This window comes from Mercurialis annua, linkage group LG2 (assembly GCF_937616625.2).
Source record: "Mercurialis annua linkage group LG2, ddMerAnnu1.2, whole genome shotgun sequence".
Lineage (NCBI taxonomy): Eukaryota > Viridiplantae > Streptophyta > Magnoliopsida > Malpighiales > Euphorbiaceae > Mercurialis > Mercurialis annua.
The window spans coordinates 52,675,847-52,694,995 of record NC_065571.1 but is presented as its reverse complement, the minus strand read 5'-3'; the positions used below and the strand labels follow the sequence as shown (position 1 = coordinate 52,694,995).

The window sequence follows — 19,149 nt, the reverse complement described above, 5'->3', positions numbered from 1 at the left end:
ATAAAATGTGTTGGTAATGTGTGCGATTCTGAACAAAATAAATATGACCAAAAGACGTTAAATTTCGGAAATAAAACCGATATAAAAATGCCCATTCAAGAAAATGTCTCAACGAAGTGTACACACGATTCCAAAAATATGGAAAAATTGTTCAGGAGTTACAAAAATTAGCCAAAATGGCTGAACAAATCGCCCATGGTGCTGCGAATGTCAGAAAGCTTTTTGACAGCTTCCGAGTATCTTTTTTCAGCACTCGCCAGTTTCTTCTTCAGCTGATTACGGCGATCCTTCAGGTCAGCACCTTGAGCGATGAAGTCATCAAGTTGTTGCTCTAAAGGGACAGCGATGTCCTCTTCAGCTTTGAGCTCCCCTTGAAGCGCCTCAATCTTGGACTTCAGCTCATCCATCTTGGAAGTATGAGGAGCGAGTTGGTCTGAGGTCTTCTTCGCCTTCGACCTGAGGGAACCAAATTCATCATCAAGCTTACGCTTGGTCTCCAGCGATTGCTCATAAGAAGATCTGGCGGGAGCAGCCTCAGCATAGGTCTTGGTCAAGTTTGGAAGCTCCTTGACGACATTGGCGATGGTTTCCTTCGCTCTCCCGGTGACCTTACTCTCATCCTTCACCAAGAGAAGCGCTTCCAGGGACGTCTTCAGGGACTTCGCCTCATCTTCATCGCCCAACAGTTGCACTCCTTTTGCCTTCATCGCAGTCAGATTGTTGAGGTGCACATCCACATCGGCTTCGGAACCACCAACCTCGGACTCATCGGAACTAGAAGAACTCTCGGTAGAGCCTTCAGCATCACTCTCCGAGTCCGAATCAAAAGCCAGGAGTTTCGTCTGCCGAAGAGAGAATTAGTACATGGCGTTATTACACTTAAACGAATGTGATAAAAGGAAAGATACCTTCAAGGCTTCGGTACGAGTCATATCTGGCTTTGAGCTGGAAGGGCGAGAAACTGAGACGGTCGCTGTCGCCGAATTAGAAGCAGGCGATACCAGAGGAGCAGAGCGGTCAGCCGAACTCCCACTCATTTTGATGGATATCTTGGTGGTATTGGCTTTCTTGGAAGTATCGGCCCTTGTTGGTTTCGGAGCAGAGACCTCTGTCTTTGTCGGCAGTCTGGTGCTGACCGATTTCGGTTCTTGATTGGAAGCCGATTTTGTCGTAACAGGTTTCTTTCCAGCTCTCTTCCTCTTCAGAGGTTGTTCATCTTCTTCTTCCTCCTCATCCATGAAGATCGTCCCGTCTATCTCCGCCTCTACTTCTGCGATATAGAAAGGCGATTTTAAGATAAAATTATATTGAAGTGGCAGTTATAAATTTATGTAGTGCTTACCTGCGGGAATCTTCAGTTCCTCAACAAGAGAGGCGATGTCCTTACAGTTACCTGGCACAAAATAACCAGTAAATGTTACCTTTTTAGGGCGAGACTTTGGCTTTTTATTGGCTAACATACATTCAGAATCTGGGACTAAGGGTGCTTTATATGAGAAGGAAGGGCGAATATACTGTTGGAAGATGGGGTAAGGACGATGCCGATATTTTTTCTCCCATACTTTCCTCCATTTGAGTATGTATTTTCGCCAAGCTTCTCTTCTATGGTTTTCCATTTTTAAACTAAGAAGGGGGCGATTGTTGGGTTCGTATTTGAATTTGTAAAAGCGTTCAAATTTAATAAGTTCAAGGTGATGCTCGTGGTTACCTTTCCTTTTCTTCGGCTGCGGAACCTGTAAAAGAAAAACATCGGCGTGAGTACGTTTTCGCTTTGTTTCAGGCAACTGAAAAATATTCAACTTAAGGATATCCTCTGCCGATAGTCCGAAATTGATGCCGATCACGATTTCCCACCACTCTTCGAACTCATGTGTAGAAGATGGGTTTCCGTCTGGTATAGGTAGCTCGTCGGGCGATGGCAAATAACCCTCGTGGAGTTGTCCAAGGAATGCTATGTGACGCGATGTGGGCAGTGCGGGGCGATCAGAACCATATTCGTTGCGGTCTATCAGAAAAGGGCAGGGAATCGCCTGTGTGTAGCCGAACTGTCTTGATAAATAATTGGGGCAGTAAGCCTCTGACCCGCTGTGTTTGAAGCTGTTGCCGATCATGAGGTTGCGGCTGATCAGTGAATTGCTCCAATTATCCCACCACTTAGAGTGGAGTTCCTCGTCTATATCAGAGTCTTCGGTTATTTCCCAGCCATAAGATATCCACTTGGGAGGATATTTGATGTTGAGAACAGGGCACCATGGATTTGGCGATTGTTCACGAGTCTCTAGAAAGTAGCCGATTACTTCTTTAAGGTGCGGTAAGATTGCAACTCCTTGAAATATTGTATAACCGAAGCATTCGTCTGAGGTTCGTTCTGGGAGTCTGACGATGTCAGGAAAGTACATGAACATCCACGCTTGGATTATCCACATCGGCCCGCTAGGGCAGCGATGCGTCTTTACCTTGGCGTTTTTGATCATGCTATGGAGACATCTGTAGACCGATCCAAGAATGAACTCTCCCATGTTCAGGGGATGACCTTCGGCTAGGGCAACGGCGATACGGAGGCATTCTTGCGTGACTCTGAAAGAAGCTGGACAAATGATGAATTTGGCGAGGAAATATGCCAGGAAGGCGATGTGTTCGTTGGCGGTTGGAGGTTGATTGTTTTGACCGATGTTTTTGTCTAAGAAATGTTTGAAGCTTTTGGCAGATTTTTCGGGACCTAGGTGAAGATTTGGGGATGTCTGGCAATTGAGAGGCGATATTCTAATGCCAGTGATATTTACATTGAACATAAACGCCAGGTCTAGCAGAGTTATGGACATCGGTCCTCGCCGGAAGCAGAAAGTGTTGGTGGTATCGGACCAGAAGAGGGAAGCTCCGAAGCAGTAGTGCTTGGCGATTGGAAAAGTGTTTTGGCTGATTCCAATAAGGTCATATAGACCTATTGCTTTCCAAACATCGCCATAGTAACCATGGAGTCGCAAGATCCAATTCTTGTAATCGGCGTTAGTGCTGGGCCAGTTTCTGAAGGTTTCCCCGGTCCACACAGACGAATAATGGAGTTCAGAGAAGCGAGGGGGAGCGTGATCTGGAAAGGGTACGGCGGTTTCACAGAGTTCTGAAGGAGTGGTGAGAATCGGACCTACGGAGTATCGGCTGTCTTCTAATTCTGTAATTACCTCAAACGCAGTCGACGGAGCGGTAGAGCGAACTACGGCGAGTTTCTCAGTTGCTTGAAGAGCGGCTTGTTCTTGTTGAGCCATGATGATTGGACGATCTGTGTTGAAGAGTAGGCGATTAGGGTCTAAAGAATCGGCTAGGAGTCAACGGATTTGAGAGAGTTTCGGGAGTCAAAGATTCAGGTAAATCCAAAAAAGGAAAGTGAAAGATATTTTATACCTTGGAAGAAAAGGGCGGTTACTTGGAAAGTTTTACCGCATGGGCCGAAATAGTGACAGCGCAGCCCACTTTGGCATTGAGGCCGGCAATAACAAGCCCAAAGTTTAAACCTTAGGCTTGTTGGGGGCATTGTTTGCACCGGCCCAGTGGAATCAATATAAAGCTGGGCGACATTTTGGCCCATGACCAGAAAAGGTGTTTTGAATGGGCTCATTAAGGGATTTTAGCCCAACAGGAGCTATATTTATTTTTAGCCTTTTAATTAGTTTTTCTTCATTAAATAAGAGATAGTATCTCATTAGAATTAGGATTCTTTATTAGGGTTTGTTCCCTATAAATAGTCAGTAGTATTGTATTATTTTCGGCATCAACAAATCATTAATCAAAAACCAAAGCTCAGGCTTTTTATCCCAATCTCCGGATTGAATTTTAGTTTAGGAGTAGAATTGACATTAATCTCGCTTGGATCTCAGGATTCCCAGATTAATACTGTTAGTTTAATCGAACGGCGGCGACGTCATTCACAATTTGAACAACGTTACTTGAATTCGGGTTACGTCACTTGAATTAGGGTTACGTCATTCAGATCCTGTTTACCTCATCTAGAATTATACCGGTTAAAGCATCAGTACCTAAAGTTACCCATTAACAAATTCAAAGGTTTGAGCAAGGTGAAAATCTAGCGAACACAAACAATTTCTAATTACGTATTACAAAAGTTTCTAAAAAAATTCAAACAATTTCTAAAAAAACAGAATACTTTGATAATTTTTTAAGACATAAGAATAAATTTTAAAAAGAAAAAATAAAAAAAAAATTCCAAACACAATATTTTTTGCAAATATTTTCAAAAATAAAGTACTTTTGACAAATACTCAAAAGTAAATGCTTAAACCCAGTCTAAGGGGAATGGGCCAGCAAAGGTCGAATACATACCCAGGCACATGTCTAATGTATACTACCTAAAACCAAGTTTATTCCAATGCGTATGCATCCTAGATGCGAAAATTATAGAAAAAAGAAATTTACACAAAAGACTCCATTTTTAAATTTATTTGCACTCAATATCTCATTTTTAAAAATTTATATTTTTGAATTCAAAAAAAATATTATATTTTTACCTCATTTTTCTGTTGTTTTTAGTTGTACTTTCAACTAATTCAACTTATTAGCATTTTTACTTTCCTCATATATAACACATGTCCACTCTTATTTTTCTCTTTCTTCTCTTTTCTTTCTTCTTTTTTTTTTCTTTTCTCTTCTTCTTCTTCTTTTTGAATTTTTTTTCACGTTTTTTTCATTTCAAGGAAATTTCTTAACAAATTCTATCTAAAAGTACAAGATAAAGAAGAATCTGCGATGCAAGATTCAATCTAATTCGTCTCAAAAATAAAAATAACAAAATTTCCGCCATTGCCATCGCTGATCTTTTTATTCTTTTTTTTCTTTTTATTTTTCTTCATCTTCTTCTTCCTCTTTTTATATTGTTTTGAATTATTTTAGTATTGTTTTCTAGTAATATTTTCAATTTTATTTGAAAAAATCATCATTTTCTCCATTAATAATTTTTTGTTCTGGTTTTTAAACGTTTTTAAATTAATTTTAGAAACTGTTTGAAACTATTTTTTAGAAAATATTTTAGACTGTTTGTAACCTTTGTAAACTGTTTGAAACTGTTATTTTTGAGACTGTTTGAAAGTGTTGTTAAAAAATGTTTTAAACTGTTTGAAATATTTGTAAACCGTTTGAAACTGTTTTTAACCATTTTAAACCGTTTGAAACCTTTTATAGACATTTTAAAACTATTTTTTTTAGACTGTTTGAAAGTATTTTTAGAAACCATTTTAAACTGTTTAAAATCATTGTAAACCGTTTTAAAATATTTTAAACCTTTACAAACCGTTTGAAACTGTTCTAAACTGTTTTTATAACTAATTTGACTTTTTTTATGAAATGTTTGAAACTGTTTTTAAAATCCGTTTAAATCTAGTTGAAACCTTTGTAAACTGTTTGAAACTTTTGTAAACTATTTTTGAAATTTTTGTAAACTATTAGAAAATGTTTTTTTTAAACTGTTTGAAACATTTGTAAATTGTTTGAAACATTTTTAAACTGTTTGAAACTGTATTTAGATAAAAGTTGAAAATTTTATTTTATGAAACTGTTTGAAACACTTGTAAACTGTTTGAAATTTTTGTAAACTGTTTGAAACTGTTTTTTTTTTTTTGAAACTGTTTGAAACGCTTGTAAACTGTTTGAAGCTGTTTTTTAAAACTATTTGAAACGCTTGTAAACTGTTTTGAAACCATTGTATAAACTTTTTTTAAATGATAATAAAACTGTGTTTTAGAAACTTTTTGAAACCGTTTGAAACTTCATTTGAAACTGTTTGAAACCGTTTTTAATAGATTTTTAATGTGACCAAATAAATTAATAATTTACAATTTTTTTGTTTTGGATAAATTTATGATCGTTGGATTTGAGTTCGATGTAAAATTTGAAGCGATTTCATAACGAATTAAAAATTCAAGCGGATCAGAAACTATTTGAAACTCACAAAAAAATGATGATAGAATTAGAAAATCAATCTATTTAACTGATATAAACTGAAAATTTTGATTTATTTATTGATTTATTTATTGAATTATTAGTTGTTTTGTTTGGATGAAATGAAAATAAAAGAGGAGAGTAAAAAAATAAAAATGTAACACGCTGAAGTATAAAAAGAAAGTTGGAAAATTATAGTTAAGAAATACTTATATATATTTTTTTAGGCATTCTCCTGATTAGCCCCATAGGAAAAGAGTAAAAGTAGCAAATCCCAACAAAGTACGTCGGCATGTTTCCGACTGGCTGAAAAATAAATCTTATACTTCAAATGGAAAATAAACAGTGACAAGCTGAACTTTGTTAAAATACCTTATGGTACAATGAACTACACAAGAGACTATCTAGCTTTTACCAGTGCTAACATAAATTTCAAAAGCAACCCTACTGCTAAACTATCATACTTTCTCATATCTCAAACAACCAATAGCAATCATATCTCCAAGAAAACACTAGCCGCTGCATCTCTGAGGTTTGAACAACTCGTAATTGAAGAACCAGCAAATCGAAGCTTAAAGAGAACATCAGTCCTATAATTGTAGGTATTTCCTCCAAACCGTTAGTATCACACTTCACCATAGATAAACATGAGGGGCAAACAAAGAATAACTCTTCTAAGAGCGGCACGGGGATATAAATTATATTTACAAAGATCGAACCTAAGAAGCAGATAACTAGTACAGGGAAGATCGAAAGGAAGAGCTCCGGAAAAATTTTGTTTTTATCTTTCACTTAAACCATTTCATTATGTACTCTCATTATACGTCCGGAATGTGGTCCCTCGAGATTTCGCTAAGGTGATATCTTCTCGTATGTATTATGCAAGGGACTGCCAGAGCATATGTTTTAGTTTTCTCTCTAGTAACCTCTCTCGAGTACGATCAGAACATTCTGTAAGCAGGTCGGGGTAATTGAGGGAACGAAAAAAGTCGGTAATCCATGGGGAAATGAGCTAAACTTCAGTAGCAGAGTGTTTCTCCATATGTTACCCATTCCACAAAGCTATCCGAGTATTCCTCGAGAACGCGGGAATTCTGTGGATTATCCAGCACAAAAAGCTCTGTTCCCATCTGTTGCCTTCCCTGCAAAAGACAAAAGGTCAAATTAGCATGTTAACTCAAGTGCACCTCAAAATGTACAGCAATATGACACTATAGTTGCAAACTTGCAATTGAATTATAAAAGACTAGCAAAATAATACCGCATAGTCCTAAATAAAAACTTTGGATTATGGAGCATGGAGTGTGTTTATTCCATAAAAACAATTCAGCTAGCCAAAATCCCTTAAATTCAATAAGTATTTTTTATCAACTTGGAGAACATCAATAGTTCTTAAATGGCTTTGTCGAATTAAATAAGGCTTTGTCGAATTAAATAAATACGCTTATTCATATATCAGCCGATTGTTTAAACAGTCCGCATACAACCAAATATCCCCTTTTCAGTTGGCTACAAATTAGTAAATTCCATTACGCCAATGGAATTTACTACTAGTTTTACTTATTTTATTGTGACCATTGGCCAAATTTTCTTCTCTGTTTCCTTCTACTTCCTATGCTCATTAACAGATTATCATAGTATCATCTGGCCATCTAGGGTTGTGCATTCAATTTGAACCAAAGTGAATCAATTTAGTTTTTCAAAATTGAACCAAACTGAATTTATAAGGATGTACAATTTTACCGGTAGATTTGATTGATTTTTTGGTTTAGCTTGGTTTTCCGGTTCGGTTCTCACTAAATTTAGCTGAAATATTTTACAACCAAAACCGAATCAAATTGAATATTTTTACAATATCAAACAGAACTAAATTAAATTTGTTGACTCGGTTTGGTTATTCAGCTTAGTTCAATTTTTTCACACGCCTAGTATCATCCCATAGATCCAGAATTAATAACATTAGATCTTCAGAAATCCATTTAGGGTAATTTTTCAGCAATCTTAACCATTTATTGTTTCGTCAAAAAAATAACCATTAAATGCAGTAATTTTTGCGCTTTTCTTTTTAGTATATCCAAAGCTTATAGTTAGATTTTGGTTTTGTCGATAAAGACATTATGAGAAGAGCCACGCATTATTAGAAGGTACTTACCTTCATACTGGATCCACATTCACTAGTGGACGGGGTTGATTCACTCATTATGCCATTGACAACATTCTCAGATGACAACCCAGCAATTGGAGAGCCCATAAGCGCAGATGACCTGCACAAACAAGAAAAATAAATGAGAAAACTAGAATTGCTTTACCTTGTTATGATTACCAGAGTGCTAGATTTTGACTTTTGATGCATAGGGTCATGTAAAAAATCTAACATCACAAAGTGCACTGTGAAATGAACTTTTGGCAAAAAGGATCCAATTTCCGTAATGATGATATCTCTTTTAGTAAAACGACTTGATTGATATAAGTGAAGAAAAATTTAGTCGTTCAATTTATTTTCAGTCCAAATATAAATAAAAACATACATGAACAGATTATAATATGATTTATTTAGAATTATATTTATTTGGGCCCACAACGTTTTTAAACGGTAAGTTTTTCCGAAAGAACACATGAACCCTTTTAGTTTATTTCTTTGCCACTTAACCCTCACGTTTAGTTATTTCTGTAGTTTTTTTGAACTGTTTAAATACGTTGAGAACCAAATGGCCAAGAAATAATTAAAAGGGCTCATATGCTCTTCCTAAAAAAATTGAAGGATTTTTTTGTACTTTCTGCCTATAATATAGTAATGAATTTTATATCTTCTATTTATATTCGAACTAATTTTGACTATAAATAAGTTGAGCGAATAAATTGAATTTTATTTATATCAATTACGCCCTCCAACCGATTTTATCGACACAATTGGATCATTTATCGCAAAAATATTATTTCACAGGACTCTTTAGGATGTAAGAAACTTCACATGGCCCTTCATGTCAATAGTCGAAAGTCGAAACCACATGATAGTTAAATGAACTATTAGAAAATAATCTATGGTGTAAATGCTCTTGTATTTGGGAAGAAACTCCACACAAAGATTATTTTATTACTTGAAAATGTATCTAATATACCTCTCAAATGGCTCTTCTTCACATGAAGTTCCTGAGGAAGACAGCCAGTCCAAGTCCACAAAGTTGGAGCAATTATATGTGTCCTCAGAAAAGTATATATGATCAAGTCCAAGATATCTGTCTCTTTCCACATTCCCAAATAGCTGTCTGCGAGGCATTGTGGGGGTGTACCTACACACAAAAAAACACAGAACCTAATGAGAAGATTGTAATAGGAAACAATACAAAACATCAGTATGTAGTATCAGAATAGGCGTCTGCTTGTTAGAAGCAGAGAAGTGGATACAAAAAATATGCCCAAGAGTCCATTGGGTCATTACCAACATGAAAAAAAAAATGTAACCAGACATAAAGTAAAGAAAAAAGGCTGATGATGGAAGACCACAAAAGTATGCAAGGAAAATTTAAGTTTTATTTTCACTGAATATCTGCTAAAAAAACTCTAGAAAGCAAAAGAGAGAAAGAAAATACAATTTTAACTTAGAGAAGTATATGGAGTTATCATTATACATAAACATGTATACAACAAAGCAACAGAAGGGTAAATGCATACAACAAAGACTAGAAAGAGATGCAAGCAAACCTGGAATATGCTATGCCACTTTCACAAGTTGATATCTCTGGTGATGACTCAGATAGGATGCTGTTTTCTGCTTCCCATTTATCTGGCAGAACGGAAGTGGAAAACTTCTTCTGCTTGATATGTGTGGCTGATATAGGCGAACTGCTGTCACGAATAATATTTCCATCTGACATGCACCTTTTGAAAAACGACCTAAATGTAAAGAACATTGGAGTGTGAAGATAATCAACAGAGACAGATTTCTTCAAGTCATTTTCCCCTTCTTCTGATCCCCTATTCTTTCCACTTCTTTTTCTTATGGAAGCGGAGAAAGGGGAAGTAACAAAATAGACAGAGTGAAAGACTGAAAAATATTTGATAGAATCATAGAAGATATAATTCGTCTGATCTTCTATCGTTTTAACAGCAAATGGTAACCTGAATTCATTCACTCTGGCCAAAGCTGTGTGTTACAGTTAAAAAATAACAGATGGAGAAGTTGGGATAGAGAAAAAAAAATCCCTGGCACGGAATTTCTGTTTATGAAGGAGAAATTCATGTGTTTTATTCCATGACTGATTTATGGAGTTCAAGGTGTTTCATTCAGTAATGTACCTTCCATCTTCATCCATGTATGTTTGCCCGTTCCTTCCCACACTGTAGTGCTGGTCTGAATCCAGTTCCCAAAGAGCAGGTTTACCTTGTTGGGGTTGGAAGTGCCCCAAGAATCTGCCAATATGATAATGAAAAGAAGATTAGAACAAGAAAAATGTCATTTATAAATAGAATACCTGAAACAAACTGCTCAATTACGAACAATGGTCTCATAGCATATAAGGGAAAAAAGAGAGTGCATAATCTCAACAATGAAATTGGCCATATTTTTGACATTTGCAACTCGTAATTTCAATGGATCAAAATCTAATAGGTTAATTAAACTTATGGGCAGCTTAGTCTTGAAAGAGGAGCCTTTTTCTCATCTAAAAGGAGGTCAATTCACAACTTACATATTGATAGCATCTTGTTTTTCAGCATCCATGTAAGCATTGCTGTAATACCGCTGTAGAGTTCTGAAAAATTCCTGGGACTGGGTTGCTGCTCTCCATTGACCCCGTCTCTCAGAGAATATCTATACAGCATTAATAGTATGGTCATGTTAGAAAGGAAGGCTCATAGTAGCATTAGTATGAAGGAATAACCATTATCCTGTTTGCAATCAACCCAAAATATAAGTAGCTCTCCCTCCCTTCTAGATCAGACAACTCAATAATAAAATATGCAAGATAAACGGTAAAAGCAGTGAAGAATAACACAGGAGAAAACTAACACGTTAGGAACTGCTGATTTATGGCTAATGTAATAATCACCATAAACCCAAAGAAGTGAAAAAGTACCGATATACCATCATAAACTTGGAATCAAGGCTTAGTTTAGTTGGGTATGTCAAAATCACCTTGTTATGTGCAGCTGATCCACCATATTGATGAGCTAATGTGTCACCCATTCTTTCATAAAATCCCATCAATTCATCTGCCAAAGGTTCATCAAGGTCTATCTTTGGTGTGTCTACTATTTCTAGTGCATGAAGTTGATGTCCAAGTGCAGCCAATCCATATGCATACTGTGCAACATTTGTACGATCTAAACAGTCTATGCAATTGGTCCTGAGCACACCTTTTTGGAGCATTGGACGTTTGACAGAATGATTTCCATTTGCAACACCATTACCACCATTGAGTTTCTTCTCTAAGTCATTAGCATCCTCATCATAATTCCCGCATGTATTCTGGGGAGTTAGATGGCCATTCTCAGAATTCCTGCATTGCACTCATCATGTCAAACATTCCATCTAAAACATGATTAACACCTTATTTAAGAAATAAACTAAAGATTAATAACGAAAGTCTCAACATGACTTCATCGTAAAGCCATAATAATCACCAAAGTCATAATACTCTAGCATTCAAGCATATACACCATTTGGCGGCTCAAACAAGAAAAAGTTGATTTCCATAAACAAAAGGATAAATCTGCTACATATATCAAAATGTGATGAAAAGACTTACTCCAAGAGAGGCCAGTCTATACACCCTTCAAGGCTCAAGGCTGGTGTTACTTGACAGTAAAAGAAACCTGTCAATGTCAGAGCATATGTAGCCACTTTTCCCAGGAGTAACAGAACATTTGTTGCTTTGCTGAAGGCAGAAACAAAAAAAGTATCCCGTCTAAGAATCAACTCTTTGGGAAACACATCACAAACAAAATATGGCGTAAAAATGTAACTTAAAAACATTAAATCAAACTATACAACATACTTTCGAGAATGCTTGTGTAGATCCCAGTGAAGGAACCTTAATTGGTTCTCCTCAGCCAAATCTTTATTGATATGATCAATAGCATTGGCAAACTCTGCACGTAGAATCGACTCCCGCGGCTTCTTCTCCCGTGTCTGTGAATTAGTAATTAAATAATAGCAATATCAAACATCAAGAAAGGGTAAGACCCAAAAATAATTCTGAAAAGAGATAGTTTTAACACCATTTCAAAACATTTACCCCAAAATAATCACTTGCGATATTATTTAAAAATCTTTTAGTGCCTATAACACCATTTAAAGACATTCACAGCACTAGCAACTAAAAGGACAATAAAATAAATAGAGAAGTAACCTGATCAATAGAAATTACCTTAATTAGGTTCAAAATAATGATAGGGTTTCCATATCTCTTGCCAAGATTCTCAAAATGAAGTCTTGTTGCTTCATAAGTTTGGTCCTTCTTAGACACTAGGAGAAAGAAAAGGTTGTGTAAAAATAAAGAGATAAATTAACTACCATGAATTTCACAGTCCAAATACTTACATATAATATCTGGTTTGATATTCAAACGTGATGTTTCCTGTGACCAAAATAGTGGTATGGAACCACGGTTTTGGACAACCGAACTTATTTGGAGGGGAAACCCTTCAGGAACTTCCTCAAATACAATCTGTTCTGTCTCGACATCATTAGCCACTCTGCCCTTCTCATTGACACCACGTTTCAGGTACCTAAATTAAAAAACACATATACTCGTATCAAAGATGTAATGACTATGAAATATTATTATCAGAAAGTCAATCACAAAGGAAAACTAACTTCGTAGTCCAAATACGAATTTGAATTACTTTCTGAAGAAGGCATATAACCTTATAGCTAAAAAGTACAAAAACCATAAACAAATGAGGTGCCATTTTCGGCAGCCAGATAGCTATGTATTGCTGTTAACCTCTTATCTCACTTGAAACACTTAAATCAACTAAAGACAACGCCACCCAAATGTCAGAATTTCTTATTTTGATCATTTACCATAGGTATTCCTAGAGGTCGCATGGGGCGACCTTCACAATTCAAAATGTCCTTGATGCTTTTCTTTTTTTACTATCTTGAGAAATAAGATAGCATGAAGGAGTTGTTATACTGTTTAGTGTGGTGCATATGAACAGTTTTTATCAATTTTTCACGAAAACATTTCCTCATAGCGTCACAATTAACAATTTGGCATTTGAATACTGTTATTGCATACTTTTTCTAACCAAAAAAATACATAAGGAGGCCAAGCCTGTAGCCAATTGATGTTGTTCCTTCGGTCAAATGAAGTCACAGGTTCGATAATTTTTTTCAAACAATCCCTGGATGCAGGTGTATTTTCTATTCATGTTCCTAAACTTAAGTTTGTCCCTTAAAATACTGGAACTCTGAATTTTATTGCCCCAAAATTTCAGCGAATATCCCTTTAGAAATCCAACATGAAAAGAATGATAATAGTGAAGTTTACCAGAAAGAGGTAATAGGTAAGCATGATTATAGAATCTTACATCCGCCAGTTCAAATTTTAGTGAAATGTTAGCTAAAATTAGGCAATATGCACTTTTACAGTATAAAAGATTGAGTCGCAATTTTTAAGAGGTTCAAGGCATTGAAATAGATTGCTTAGAAGAAGGCTTACATATATTCCCACACTACCCTGACCCTGCACTATCCTGTCAGTACTTTGCACACAAGGTGAGACCTTCTTTGATGTGTATATGAATAAAAGAAATGATTACTTTTAGTATTCAAAGTACAAAAATAAGAGCCAATAATTATGTGTTATCAAATTGTCGCGTCTTGCAAACGGACTGACAGGTGAAGTAAAATAATTTGTTTAAGTGAAAGGTATTTTTAGTCACAGTTAAGTTTCCGCCGGCTGGTTCAATAACTAACCCATTTGTCCGATACAAAAACTAATGGCTCTGGTCAATGGAGTGATGCCCAATCCCAGTTTGACAACTACGAGTCCCGTACTAGGCAAAAAGAGACTTCAAAATTTAAAGGAAAATATGTGCTACCCTACCTTGTACCAGCAAAATGGCGTGAACGTCTTGCAATAAGGGTGAGTTTGAAGTCCCGTCCAGATACAGAAAGTGTAGCCTACACTCATAGCATGAGGCGATTAGTTTAAACAAAACTACAAACTTAGTGAATGTGATTATATAATTATCTGCAAATTACAGAAAGAACAATAAACGCAGGAGTTTACCACAACAGCAATATGCTTCAATTGTTAGCCTCAGTGACAATATCCTAAGTCTTAACACTCTTTGTTTTGCTTAATGCATGAGCTTGTTTTGGCACAAAAAATTAGTCTGCTAAAGAACTACTCCCTCCATCCCATTTTAGAAATCTCATATGATTCTATAAAAGATTAAGAAAGCATTTATTATGATGGTTTTTCCTACTTTATCCTTATTAATGGTAGTGGAGTTTTCTGTAGAATTTATTTTAATTTTTAAGTTTTAAAAAAAAAAATAAGAAAGAAAATTTAATGTAAAACCACTTTAAACATTGAAATAAGACTTCTAAAATGGGACAAAGAGAGTATTAATAAGTAAAACAAACTCAAACAAAGAAGCCTCAGCCTAACAATAAAATTGAATGAGAAACAATTTTTAGAAAATCAATCTATGAATTAAAAATAGGAAAGCATGTAATCCAGCATATTAACCTGAAAAACTACCATAAGCAAGCTTGCCTCAAATATGCAACCAATGGGGTCTATATTTAAACAACCAATTACTTACCTGTTTAAAAGAGCCATATACTAATGCAACTGTCCAGTGAGTATTTTGAAGGTGATTTCGTACACCACGGGTCAAAAACTCATTCCATACAAACATAGTTTCATAAAGGACCGGACCTGTTTCTTTATTACACAAATTCTTTTGAAGACTGCGCATAACTTGGTATGAGTAGCTAAAAAAGAAGTCCTTTGTTAGGTCCACTGTGCATAGGAGCTTCTTGTATCTACATCACCAATAAAATAAGTATAATTAAATTTACAAAAATTAAATATAAGAGAAAAAGAAAAAAAACATCTCCTAAAACTGGCAAAAAACACTTAACAGGAAAAATAATAGAGAACTGCCACATAACATTATCATAATGATGGGAAAAGGACAACCAACTATTTGTTCCATAAGGATTAAAAGAAAGCCAAAAGAAAGACAAATCAAAAGGAAAGGACTAAAGCATCCTCCTGAAGACAGCATTCACAGTTTTCTCCATAAGAAAAATGGATAAGAAACAGTTACATTTAGGAAGGACTATAGACCTGTTCTCATTCCTAGCATTAGAGATTCTGGAATGAACAGCAGAATTAGGCAGTGGAATCATCTCGCTCTTAGAGACTGCATAAATATCATGACCGCATATTGTACCAATCCGTCTTCTCTTTGTAATAATAACCATGTAATATGGCCCTAGAAATTTGATAAAGCCTAGAAACAGAAAAGGGCATTACGATTATAATAAAAGTATTGGTAGTCCCAAGAGATAAAAAGAAAAGGAAAAAGATTCACTTACCAACAATTCCATAACATTTAGTGACAAGCTTTAATCCACCAATGGCTTTGTTTCCTTCATTAATTCGTTTTAAAAGGTCACTACATTCAATTTCCGTATAAGAGGTAGAATCTTCACGAACATTTAGCTCAGAAATGTCTTGTCTGTCAATCTTTAACACTCTCCAATATGTCCGGCTCTTATCCCACCCTACCATATAAAAATTCTGCAAGCAGAACACGAATAATTGCAAGCAGACAAGAGAATGAGTAAAAACATATGGCTTGCATGTAAAATAAGTCGATACATTATCAAAAAAATCAAAATAGAACACCTACAACAGCTGTTGCACCTTACAACTTCAAATTTTTTTCTCAACTTCAACTAAAGCATTCCAAATAAGCAGGAAGCTAAATCTAATGTAGCTAGTTCATTGTATCAATGCTCTGCCAACATCTAGCATTCTCCTCACTAACCTACATAGCACATTAATAGCTCTTAACATTTCAACAAAATGCAGTTACTAGGTCAACGATTACATACAAAAGCACACCAATCAGCAAACGACACATATACACTGAATCCAAATGCTAATATACACAATTCAACCTAATTTGTAAAAATCACAAGAATAGCAATTAAATAGGAAAAAATAACAGATATCATAACAGGAAGATAACAAAACAAAAAAACACATACTGATCGAGTCTCGTAGAGCCTGAATTTCTGCATATAGACTTGCTCATCAGAACGAACCAGCTTCTCGCCGTCATAAATCCTATCCGGAGATGCTGACGAACAACCAGCGCCTCCGCCGTCACCGCTGCCATTCTCCGTCGACGTCATTTCTCTCTTTAAATTAATCAAACACTTCCTTAATTATTACTATTTTTTTAAAATTTTCTGTTTCCTAGCTCAATTCTAGATCTCGCTGTCCCCGAGCCCCAGGCTCAGGGAATTTCTCACAATAACATGCAATTCCTCGCAGAGAAAATTAAAAGAGCAACAAATTTTATGCTTCAAAACAAACAAAAACGTCGCCGTTGCATCTTTTACGCAAATTGAAGCTCGGCTGCTTCAAATATAGCATTCTTCACCTCCACAACAAACACAGAATCACCTCGATTTCTTGATCTTGAATTATTAATTAACTTTAAATTGAGATTAAAAATTACAGAGATCGATTTAATAATTTAGTCTGGTAATATTTTTATTATAACAAAAAGATTGAAGAAGACGAAGATCGAGCTAAAAAAATGATATTAATGGAAAGAGGTTTCGAGAGAGAGAAGAAATTAAAATGGTTTGTTTGATTGATTTTTATATATAGTTATAAATAAAATTTCTTCAAATACACAGCTAATTATTGATGAGGTTATTTTTTTTAATTAATTTAAGTACCATTTAAATGAAAATGATTAATATTTTGAACTGATTTTGTTCTACTAAAATAAATATGTTATTGTATAGAAATAATAAGAAAGTGAAGGTAGATCCAAAGGGGAAATGAAAGCCACAGCTTAATATGACCTCCCTTATGATCCACACATTACCTTATTTATTTATTTATGTAACAAGTAATAACATTATATGCTATTTATATTTTCTTACCAAATTTAATAAAATTAAAAGTAAATAGTCGCTAGTTCTTGAATTAATGGGTTGATCTTAATATCTTATAAAATTAATTTATTATAGTTTGATAATTTAGCAATTTTCTTTTATCAAATTAAGCTTCCATGTTGATAGATTTAAAATACAAATCTAGCTAATAGTAATAGATATTAGCTATATTTGAAAAATATCTCATTTTTCTTATTTATATTTGAAAAAAAGGCTCAAAAATGATCCTAATGTCACCACTCAAGTTCTTTTAGCGCTTCATATTTTTTAAGACTCAATTATAACCGTCATGTTACTAAAATTTAAAATTTGCACCCTTCTCATGCTAACATTCTAAATGGTATTGTCTTAGATAGGGGTGCAAATTTTAGATTTTAGAAAAATTTAAATTTTTTACTAAGACTCAATAATAATAAAGGGGTTATAAAAAACTGGATGGCAATATTAGGATTATTTTAAGCCTTCTCCCCTTTTATTTTTATGGTCCAATTTTGAAAACCATTAATTGTATCTCATTTTTAGTTTCAATTGCAGCTATTTATTTAAATTAAAGTGAAAAAGATTCAAATGCGCCTTTTATTATGAGAAAAAGACAAACTGAAATCGTATGAAAGGCGTATTATTTTTTCAAAATATTCACTCTAATTTAAATATATTGCTATAATTAAAAAAATAATTAAAAATGAATTAAAATTAATAATTTTGAAAGTTTGAACCATAAATAAAAAGAGTACAATTGATGATTTTAATATCAATATTTAATAGTAATACATTAGTGACCATAATTTCCAAAATTATTGGATGCTAAAAATCGCCTTTAAATAATTTCTGTTGGTAAAAGATACTGATAAATTTTATGGTAGGAGTTCGGGAATATTTAACTTTTAATGGTTATTGTCATCTCACTTAAACCCCTATAAGAATCAAAAATATCTCAAAAGATGCTGACTGACAACTTTGTTAAAAATTTATGTTTATTAAAAATACAAAATATTAATAAATCTTTGTGATCGAAGATTTTAAATTTAACTTCTTATGACCCTTGAAACGAGTACAACTTAACCTCCTTTTTTATATATAAAATAATTATTTTGATTTAATATTATTATTTTGATTATTACAAAATTATTTAAAAATAATAATTGTTATTTTTTCTGTTTAATAACTTAATAATTATTTTTAGTGGTTTTTTTTAAAAAAAAATATGTGTTATTAATAATCAAAATATTTTCATATTTTCTTAAATATTGTGTTAATTTTTATAATGTTATTTGTTTAAATTATTAACTTATTATATTATTAAACAATATAAATAATACTTAACATAATTTTTATTGACACATAGAAAAATTTAGCATAATTTTTAATTTAATAACATCAAGTAAAAAATTATTATAATTACTTAAAAAAATTTTAATTAATTCTACATAAAAAAATTATTAATGCAATTAAATAAAAATTATATTAAGCTATTATAATTATCATAATAATTTTTTTATTTAAATTTTCATATAAATAATATGTTTATTTAGTTTAGTTGCACTATATAAAAAGTTATCATTATATTTTAGTGAAATTAAATAAAAATCATTTTAAAATATTATAAAAAAATATAATATAAGTAAATAATAAATAATGTTAATTGTAATAAATCAGTGTAATTAAACAAAAAAATTGTGCTAATAATTATAATAGTTTTTTTACTTTTAATAAGTAAAAAACATACTAAATAAATATGGTTTTTTATTTTTATAATTAAATTTAAGACAAATTTAAAATAATAATTCTCAATTCATAGTAATTTTTTAATAACAATACAATTATTTTATTCTCTAAAAAAAGAGACTAAATTGTACTCATTTATAAATATACGGGATTAAATATTCTAATATTAAATAACAAGGATTTACTATTATTATTTAAATAAACTTAATTTTTAACATAATTAACGGTTAGATATTTTTTGTACTATTTTAATGATTATAGAAATTTAAGTGAGACAACAGTGACTAAAAGAGTCTAATGTTTTTGATCTAAAA

At 33.6% G+C, this 19,149-nt stretch overlaps 1 protein-coding gene across 2 annotated transcripts; it reads right to left on the bottom strand.

Moving 5' to 3' along the window:
- Positions 1–6,249: 6,249 nt before the first annotated feature.
- On the bottom strand, positions 6,250–16,782 carry LOC126667592 (phosphoinositide phosphatase SAC3). 2 transcript variants are annotated; one of them, XM_050360597.2, is made up of 16 exons: positions 16,187–16,782; positions 15,509–15,713; positions 15,258–15,423; positions 14,728–14,950; positions 14,001–14,077; positions 12,488–12,675; positions 12,315–12,412; positions 11,943–12,076; positions 11,694–11,822; positions 11,081–11,444; positions 10,635–10,756; positions 10,243–10,356; positions 9,649–9,825; positions 9,066–9,236; positions 8,099–8,210; positions 6,250–7,088 (listed from the first exon to the last, which is right to left on the bottom strand). In XM_050360597.2, the coding sequence occupies exons 1-16, from the start codon at positions 16,331–16,333 to the stop codon at positions 6,966–6,968; spliced, it is 2,550 nt and encodes an 849-aa protein (XP_050216554.1). In that variant the 5' UTR covers positions 16,334–16,782; the 3' UTR covers positions 6,250–6,965. The 2 variants fall into 2 exon arrangements, with proteins under 2 accessions (XP_050216554.1, XP_050216553.1); XM_050360596.2 differs by having other exon boundaries at positions 9,649–9,840; positions 16,187–16,781.
- Between the last annotated feature and the right edge of the window lie 2,367 nt (positions 16,783–19,149).

Excerpts from the sequence above, each read along its gene's own strand:
- LOC126667592 (XM_050360596.2), bottom strand. The coding sequence starts at position 16,333 with ATGACGTCGACGGAGAATGGCAGCGGTGACGGCGGAGGCGCTGGTTGT. Across the intron at positions 11,823-11,942 it reads CTACACAAGCATTCTCGAAA|CAAAGCAACAAATGTTCTGT; the intron begins GTATGTTGTATA and ends TTCTGCCTTCAG. Across the intron at positions 9,237-9,648 it reads AGTGGCATAGCATATTCCAG|GTACACCCCCACAATGCCTC; the intron begins GTTTGCTTGCAT and ends TTTTGTGTGTAG.